Source organism: Poromitra crassiceps (assembly GCF_964638095.1).
Source record: "Poromitra crassiceps genome assembly, chromosome: 14".
Lineage (NCBI taxonomy): Eukaryota > Metazoa > Chordata > Actinopteri > Beryciformes > Melamphaidae > Poromitra > Poromitra crassiceps.
Genome location: NC_139633.1, coordinates 2,288,473 through 2,298,472, shown reverse-complemented (window position 1 = coordinate 2,298,472; position 10,000 = coordinate 2,288,473). Strand labels below are relative to the sequence as shown.

General features: G+C 47.6%; 1 protein-coding gene across 1 annotated transcript in view; it reads left to right on the top strand.

Annotated features, from left to right (window-relative positions):
• cdh11 (cadherin 11, type 2, OB-cadherin (osteoblast)) overlaps nucleotides 1–10,000 on the top strand; it is a 99,405-nt gene that overhangs the window by 57,740 nt on the left and 31,665 nt on the right. The window contains exon 7 of the mRNA XM_083651040.1: nucleotides 3,562–3,785. Coding sequence (XP_083507166.1) covers nucleotides 3,562–3,785 — 224 coding nt within the window. The remainder of the gene's footprint in view (nucleotides 1–3,561; nucleotides 3,786–10,000) is intronic.

Here is a 10,000-nt window from a genome sequence, read left to right as displayed (position 1 = left end):
ATAGAGTCTAACGAGTCTCACGTTGAAATATGTTGCTGACGCCTAACTGCGTTTTCGCAAATCTGCGCAACGAGATTACATACAAAGTCAATGCAAAAGCGTGAGTAGATGAGATTTTGGCCCGGGCGGAATGAGTGACATGAATCTTCGCGCTGCAAATTATGTGATCTTCCCCTCATCGCTCGTTCGCTCGAGGGAATAATTCGCACGAGCAAATACCCGTGTGAATGAAGCGCTCCTTTGGCCTTGGTTGTGAACGTACAGTTCAGGGTGAAGGGCTGGGTTTTGTAGCCTTGCCGTCTTGCAAGCGATGAGAGCGCATGTTCGACTCAAGTTGCTTTAGATGCTTAAACCTAAACAAGGTTGCTCTGTTGCCTAAACATAACCAACGGCGCAACACACGTTTACCTGCATTTTTAACTGCAGAGCAACATAACCGGGTGTGTCGGTATAGTGTGGAGATTGTAGAGAAAACGTCACATTTGCGATGATTTGCTTCAAATTGACTGTACGTTGATATACTATATGTCATGGTTTTCAGACACCTCAAATGCCAATGCTTTATTCTGGTGATTCAGTTGGAGGGAGAGGAGGAGGAGAGGCGAGAATGAAAGAGAGTTGGAAGGACGGAGCAGAAATGAGAGTAGAAAAGGAGAAACGGAGAGAGAGATTGAGGAGTATTGGACAGGAGGTTTGAAAGAAGGGATTTGGGAAGAAAGAAGGCATGAGGAGGAAAAGACGTGGAGGGTGGAAGATGGAGAGGAGGCTCTGGAACGAGGATTTGGTGGAGGATCGATGGAGCTGCGAGGAGGAAAAGGAGCAGAAACGAAGGGGAGGAGAGGAGAGGATGGAAGGGGGGATTTGGGAAGGACGGATCAAGGCCCCGTGAATCAATCGTATTCATTTCCACTCAGATGTGCTGGGAGAAGCATGTGGCCATTTTGAATTCCATGGCGGACGTGGCTGGTACACCTGCACCAGCTGGATAAACAGGCTAATGGTCCGCAAACATTTTTTTAAAGTTTTGGTCCAAGTGAAATGTTCTATGGTCTCTCCGGATTCAAAATATAGCTGAATCGCTTGGTTTGACCAAGTAAAACTATTTTTATAAGCATTTTACGCAAAGTCAATGGAAAATAAAATGGCAGATGCAATCCCTTGGTACACATGCTGAAGCAGGAAGTGACGTTCACTTTGGCTCTCTATTCAATGTCTTGCTTTGGGCTCTTGTATACCCACGGGGTGGTTCTGCATTGCGCTCCCCGATTATCTTAGCTTGCTGCTTGGCTAATGCAGGGAGCATCTTCTGTAAAGAGCAGAGCCATCAGCGCCAAACAGAACTGTACTTCCATTTTGTTGCGATAAATTGTTAAATCTGAGACGAGAGTGTTCCTGACTGAAACCAGGGATTTGGGAGAAAGAAGCGGGAACAGGAGAGGAGGCTGAGAGAGATCAGACGAAGGCAGGAGAGGAGAATCAGAGAGGGAGGATGGGGAGGAGGAGAGGGAAGAGGAGAATCAGAGAGGGAGGATGGGGAGGAGGAGAGGGAAGAGGAGAATCAGAGAGGGAGGATGGGGAGGAGGAGAGGGAAGAGGAGAATCAGAGAGGGAGGATGGGGAGGAGGATATGGGCACGCGGAGAGAATGATGAAAGGTGGCGAGCGAGAGAGGACAGACAACGTGAAAGGAGAAGAAAGGCCCGGGGAGGAGCGGAGAGATAGATGAGAGAGGAGATGAGAGAGAGGAGATGAGAGAGAGAGGGATGAGGTGGATTTAGTTGAGGGAGGGGGGAGAAGAGAGGAGAGAGGAGACATATGGTCCTACCGCTTTCATTCTGCAAGCCAGGTGTCTACTCCCCTACACACACACACACGCACACACACACACACACACACACACACACACACACACACACACACACACACACACACGCACACACACACACACACACACACCTGACACTCCATAGGGGATATTAATATCCTTTGTGTCATGTGAGACAGATGGTGGAGTTGGTGTTAATCCCTCGCGGCGCTGCAGGACTGACCCTGCTTTAGAGCGTAAACACAGCGGCCGGCGGCCAGGAACCAGTCTGAACTTAGACAGTAACGAGCGCTGGACGCCAACGCAGGCTGTGACCAGAGGTTGAAAGTAGCCCAGCTACCAGCCACACGCTGCTGGCTGTTAATTGGGACCGATCAATTAACTGGCTAAATGAAAGTAGACACTTTGGCAGCTGGACAGCCGGCTCAAAAATCATGTTTCTTTTTCTTTTCTTGTCAGCCTATATTAGTATAGGATGAATCAGCGTGACGTCACTGCCACCCAGAAATGTGGAACCCCGCTGCAGTTATGAGTTGTGCCAAACAAACGTTAACATCTCAAAAACTATACATCACATCGGTTATATTTTGACATTCTGAGTGAGAGCAGAATTAGCTCAAGAGTTTGATGTATAATATATGCATGTTGTGTTAAAGTTGTGTGAACCGTTGCAGTTTTATTGTAAACACGGTCAGTCGGCTAGAGTCAGACACTCAAACCCACGCTCCATAGGGTTCCATTGCCGTTGCCACGCAGTGTCGTGGTTTGTTTACAAAATCCTGCTCGGCTGATCCCTCCTATTATTATTATTAGTAGTAGTAGTAGTATTATAACGATAGGCTGACAAATGTACACTCTAAGCTTTTTCTATTCTATTCTATTCTATTCTATTCTATTCTATTCTATTCTATTCTATTCTATTCTACCAGTTAAAAGTTTGGATGTACACATTTTTCTTTATTCACATTTTAGAATGACATTAAAGACAACAACACTATGGAATTATGCACCAAAAAAGTGTTAAATCAAAAGTATCTTATAGTAGCTGCCTATTGTCCTGATGGAAAGTAAAGGCTTTGGAGAGAAATTCATAGATAGGATCAACTTCACTATTTATCATTTGTCTAAGAAACACATTTCAAGCATTTAAGCACAACCCTTTAGATCAAAACGGCTTGAAGATAATGGAAAAACATTACATTCAATCAGGTGTGACCAAACCTTTGACTGATAGTGTACAGTAGTAACCTACTTTATATTCTCATATTGCCTCACCGGTTTCCCAGGTCTGTATGCCAGCCATGTATCAGAACAGAGCCAGAATGAAAAGGAAACCATGTGATTTGTCCCCCGGGTGTTTATACCATGACGTGCTATCTGTCTCCCAGGTGTTTATACCATGTCCGTGCTATCTGTCTCCCAGGTGTTTATACCATGTCCGTGCTATCTGTCTCCCAGGTGTTTATACCATGTCTGTGCTATCTGTCTCCCAGGTGTTTATACCATGTCCGTGCTATCTGTCTCCCAGGTGTTTATACCATGTCCGTGCTATCTGTCTCCCAGGTGTTTATACCATGTCCGTGCTATCTGTCCCCCAGGTGTTTATACCATGTCCGTGCTATCTGTCTCCCAGGTGTTTATACCATGTCCGTGCTATCTGTCTCCCAGGTGTTTATACCATGTCCGTGCTATCTGTCCCCCAGGTGTTTATACCATGTCTGTGCTATCTGTCCCCCAGGTGTTTATACCATGTCCGTGCTATCTGTCCCCCAGGTGTTTTATACCATGTCCGTGTCGGAAGACAAGGTGGCCGGAGAGGAGGTGGGCCGCCTGAAGGCCAAAGACCCCGACATGGGAGAGAACGGACTGGTCAGCTACCGGCTGACGGACGGCGACGGCCTGGGCGTGTTCGATCTGACCACCGACTCCCAGACCAGAGAGGCTGTCATCAAGCTGAAGAAGGTAAGGAAGGAGAGACTGACTGGGAGAGGCTGTGATGGAAGCTGAAGAGACGAGCGTGGGAGAGAATGAGATGAGGAGGACAGGAGAGAGATAGTGAAAGCTACAGTTAAAGATGGAGCGGGGGATGGATTGCCATTGAGGCGGGCAGCATTCACATCGCTTTTTTTTAAATCAAAATGGACAGCACGTCTTTTAATTCAAGCCCAGCCAGAAGGCAGACAGAGGGGGTCTGCCGTTAGGAAGGCACTGCGGCGGCCATCTTTGTAGGCTGAGTGGAGCGCTTTCGAAAAGAAAAGAAAAGTTCAACTTTTCAGAGGAGACGACATAGTGGGAAGAAGGTTTTGACATTTTGTATACAAGATACAGTAGCTTGACACAGCCAGGATGGAAAGGGAGAAAGTTGGTCATCGTTGTTGCTCTGAGTTCATATGGAGAACACCACGACTCTCATGGTGCGTTCGTTTATAACTCGCAAGTGGCAAATTGCCACTTGCTACTAGGAAAAATCTAATAAAACGCCATGGCGCCACGATTGTAAGAATTTAAAACACATTTTTGACTAATCTTTAGTTTCTTTTCAACAATAGTAAGGGTTCAGACCAATCAGTTGGTCCAATAGTTGGTTAAACCCATACAACTAAACGTTAATGGTGTTATTACCTGTTAGCTTAGACAGCTAATGGCTAATAGCATCCATGGTTTTGCGACTTGAAAAGGTAAAGTAAGTCCCACTGATTGTCACACAATGTGTGAAATTTGTTCTCCGCATTTGCCCCATCCCCTGGGGGAGCGGTGAGCGGCAGCAGTGCCGCGCTCGGGAATCATATGCGTGTGTGTGTGTGTGTGTGTGTGTGTGTGTGTGTGTGTGTGTGTGTGTGTGTGTGTGTGTGCGCGTGCGCGTGCATGTGTGAGGGAGATGGTGAAACAACAGGGAAATGAAATTGGAAGGCAAACTGAGACGCAGGAAGAATAGAGAACAAAGAAAGAGAGAAAAACATGGAGGTGGGGGAGGTGGGGGAGGTGGGGGAGGTGGGGGAGGCGGGGGAGGTGGGGGAGGTGGGGGAGGTGGGGGAGGTGGGGGAGGCGAAGGCAACCAACTGACATTGATAAGACGTGAAAGCTAATAGGTTTTTCCATTGCAGCAGCAGAGCTATAATACAGTACACCTCCACCATCTTGGCCTGAAGGAGACTAGCTATAATACAGTACACCTCCACCATCTTGGCCTGAAGGAGACTAGCGTAATGACGCCACTAAAACGCCTGCCTACAAAGTGACGTACCTCTACTGAAATGGCCTGTTACTCCCGGTCATGGTGTGTCTCTCTGTCATGGTTCTGTGCTGTTGTACGGAGGCCTTTTCAGACCAAAATGCACCAGAGTTTCCTCTCTTGCCTTCTATACTCTTTGGCAAAGGGAAGGTTCTCTGTGTTCTCAATTCTCTGACCGCCATCGCACCTTCTTATTGTGTCTGAGGTGGACATTGACTTTCATGGCTGTGTGTGTGTGTGTGTGTGTGTGTGTGTGTGTGTGTGTGTGTGTGTGTGCGTGCGTGCGTGCGTGCGTGCGTGCGTGCGTGCGTGTGTGTGTGAAAGAGAGAGAGAAAGCGCATTCACTTTCATGCTTCCTTTGTCCACAGAGCTCATCCTCTGCACTGTGTCTGTAACCTCACACCACAAACACACGCACAAGCGCACGCACACACACTCACACACACACACACACGCACACGCACACGCACACTCACACACACACTCACACACACACGCACACTCACATACGCACACTCACATACACACAGACGCAGACACACACACTACCGCCGCAATATAACTATAGCTTCCAGTGATCCGGTTCAGCACACACAATTACTTTCTCTCTCTCTCTCTCTCTCTCTCTCTCTCTCTCTCTCTCTCATCACACACACACACACACACACACACACACGACACACACACACAGACACACACACACACACACACACACACACACAGACACACACACACACACACACACACACACACACACACACACACGCACAGAGAGTTGTATGTGTAGCCGCAGGTCAGGATTATGAACTGATTCGTCTAGTGAGCTGTGGTAGGCGGCGTCCCTCTCTGGGCGTGCGACCTCTGCATCTCTTCATTAAAGTAGCATGGCGTTTTGTCACATTGCTCCTGTGTGGAAACATCACAGTGAAAAGGCCTCTTCTCTCTGTTGGCTTGTCATCCCAGACAGCTAAAGACAAGACATGTTGAGTGTCGTGAAGACCATTTGAGAATACATCTGACCTCCGCAGCCCACCTCATAACTATAGAGAGCCAAAGTGGAACGTCACTTCCTGCTTCAGCACTGTACCAGAGATTTTCATCCATTGGGGGGGGGGGGGGTCCAAGTGAAATGTTCTATTCTAAATATAGCTGAACCGTTTGGTTTGACCAAGTAAAACTATTTTTATAAGCATTTTACGAAAGGTCTATGGGAAAATAAATTGCGGAAGAAAGTCTCTGGCACAGTGCTGAAGCAGGAAATGAGGTTCACTTTGGCTCTCTATAGAGCGACCCCAGAAGCTTTCAAATAGGTCAGATACCTGTGTGTTTTTAAAAGTGTGATTTCATGGCAAGCCCCATTCTACCTGTTCAGACAGCAAAGGAGCTGAACCCAGTTGAACCCACAGCGCTGGTGTTCTGTTGCTGTGGGTCTAAAACAATCAATAGTTGTTTTTTATGCTTAGTCTCAACTCTGAGCCAGCACAGTGAATGTATTGAACATGGCAGTAACACTTCCAGGGTGTGGGTTTAAATTGACCGTGTATAGCTCAATGGCTGTCTGCATAATAGGTCATAAATCCCGCCCCCTCCATGTTAGCGGATGGGGCATCAGCCAATAACAATCATGATCCCCCCCCCCCCCAGCCACAGTTTCTGTCATGTTAGGTAGTGTAGGTCTTATCAGGCTGATGGATGTTCAAGAGCAAATTTTTCGGATAAGATTGTTTTTAAGTTGATTTGACGGTATAAATGGGGCTGATTGACAGCTGTGACAACCACTCACAAACCTCCGTCAGACGGCAGCCATTGCTGAGGCAGCTCAGCCCGACCCTACTGCCCAGGCCCGCCCAGGCCGCGGTCCCAAATGACGCCAAACAAGCAAGATGGCAGATAGTCTCGGCTCCCAGACGTTTGGTGAGCTGTGCCACCAAACGTCTGGGAATTTCACTGTCAGAAACTGTCTGTCAGAGCCCGGCGAGAACGGCCGGCAGCAGACACGCCTACATTTATTGTTAGAATTTTATTTGGTAGCGGCAATGCCATTTATCATAGTTCCAATATAGAGCAAGACACTGATGTGCTGCAAAGAGAGTTTATACCTGTTGTTTATTTTACAATCATTTTTCCTACCCGGAAGTGGTCCGCTTGCTACTGTGAAGTCATCAGCAGGCTCTGTAACGTAGCCTCGGGAGTCGGGCTTATCGCTGGGGGAAAGACCTCTAGCCGCCGGGGCCGGATGAAACACGTCCTATTAACAGGTTATGTTTGTTTCTAAGTGATTAATATGTTTCTCCGCAAACGCGGCGATGTTTTGCGAGACACCCGTTCTGCATGAGCGTCACTGCCCCCAGAAAGCAGGCCCGCCCACAACACTCATGATTGGTTCTCCGATGCAAGGCTTCCAACAGTGCCACCTAACGTTATGCAAAGATTTAAATAGTAATATTCTCAGTCTTACAGGAGTGAAACGGATTAAGACTGAGGGCTGAGTCTAGATGGCAGATGGATATTTTGGCCTCATCTTTTCATAGTGGATACGCAATATCGTCCATAAGTCAATGCCTTTGAGCAAGGCACTTAAATTAAGTTTCGGTTTCGTCTTTGTGAATCTGAAGGATGCTCAATTAAACATGAATAAAATGGGGGAGGGGTCGTTTAGTGGGAGGGGCCGTTGAGAAGTTGTTAGAAGCCACTGGCTGAACGTGTTGACGAGCAGCTCAGCTCAATCAAAGTAATGAGGGCAACCAATTAGACTCAAGTGGGGCAAGGTGTGTGTGTGTGTGTGTGTGTGTGTGTGTGTGTGTGTGTGTGTGTGTGTGTGTACGTGATAGAGTGATGCCAGCAACTATCATCCAAGAGAGAAGAGAGAGAGACAATGCATGCAACCCCTCATGTGCCCCTCTCAGTATGATAATAGACCTCGATTCGGATAAGTGTGTGTGTGTGTGTGTGTGTGTGTGTGTGTGTGTGCGTGTGTGTGTGTGTGTGTGATAATTGTGTCTTGATGGCTCTCGAGGGAAATCAACACCTTTTGCCCCCTCTAGGCACTCCTCGCAAAAAAAGGCCAATAACCCACACACACCCAAGCACACACAAACACACAAATATACACACTTTCAAATCAGCATCGAGAGTAGCCTTCACTAATCTATTCTCTCTCTCTCTCTCTCTCTCTCTCTCTCTCTCTCTCTCTCTCTTTACTTAAACACACACACAAGCGAGCACATGCACACACACACACACACACACACACACACACACACACACACACACACACACACACACACACACACACACACACACACACACACACACACACACAGGGATGAGCTTTAATCAGCTATTCTCTTTCAACTGTGTCCTGACGAAAGCAATCCACGGAATATTAAGGAGCTGTGTGTGTGTGTGTGTGTGTGTGTGTGTGTGTGTGTGTGTGTGTGTGTGTGTGTGTGTGTGCGTGCATGCGTGCATGCACGTGCGTGCGTGTGTGTGTGAGTGAGTGAGTGTGTCCGTGCGTGTGTACGCATGAGAGAAAGAAAGAGAGAGAGGGGGGTGTCATTGTGAATATTATTACGTAGCACTGATTACAGAGCGAGAGGGAGAGAGACAGAGAGAGAGGGAGGGAGAGAGAGAGAGAGAGAGAGAGAGAGAGAGAGAGAGAGAGGGGGAGAGAGTAACAGAGAAGAAGAGAGAGCCAGAGACAGAGGGAGGAAGAGAGAATGAAAGAACTAGGTCACCTCCATGCTATTAGCATCGTACCTGTCTCCAACACGTTCCACACCCACGCTCACACTGTGCTCTGTGACTGACTGACTGACTGACTGACTGACTGACTGACTGACTGACTGACTGACTGACTGACTGACTGTGGAGAGGGAAGCCACATGAGCAGGTTCCAGGTCCAAAGCTGATGGATGACCTGGCCTACTGCACAGTGTTTACAGCAGACACTCCCCACCCTTTTCATACAGTAAAGCCTGCTGCTGCACACCGTTTCAAACGCTATAGGCTCCCCGGAGCGCTAACGACACCAACGTGGTTCTGTACCACGAGTTGGGAGTGAGAATGTGTTGCATATAGTGGCATAGGGCTGGGTATCGCTACTCCATACCTTTAAGGTATCGACTGACATAACAAGGTACCAAGTAGTATCGAAACTTCTCCAGTCAAACGACACCTGCGTTTGATTATTTTTCTACACAGATCTGGAAAAACAAAGGTTTTGTTCAGAGCCAATCAGCACAAGCGTTCTTTGATTGAATGTGACGCGTGATTGGCACGCTACTGCAGCAGCTACAAGCCATACAGTCTGTGGTGGTGAAGTCAAGCAGGGTGTGCCTATTACGACGGAGATGAATGAATGAATTATTAGAAAATGAATGAATGAAGTAGGGGGGAAAAGGTATAGAATAAAGTACTGGGGGTACTGGTATCGGTACTGCTATCGTATTTTTTTAAACAATACCTGACCTGTCCTATTCACCTGTAAACGTAGTGTGTCCAGTGCCTAACTCTGAACTTCCAACACTGCTTCTCACTCTTCAGGCAGTGCTCTGGTTAAGTGATGGTGTAGCAAAGCCTGGAGATGAGGAGATCATAGGCTTGTTACCGGCAGGTTGCCAGTTCAAATCCCCGTTCCAGTTGGAAAAAGTGGGGCCGGGGGAAGCGGTCATTATCTAGTCTATATAATGTAGCAGTGATACTGAGTTATTTACTGTGCTTATGCTTCGGCGAGGCATGCGGCTAAGGAGGAGATGCTGCAGCCAAGCAGCGCTGGCAGCACAGCAGTGCCCATAATTACAGGAGGAACGTCTCTCGGGTATTATGGCTTTTATACGCTGACTGCCAAAACATGCATTGACTGAAAAGCTTCCCCCGAAGTAGTACACATACAGTACATACAGATCGCAGGGAAGGCTGCATCAACACCACCAATCAGTAGTAC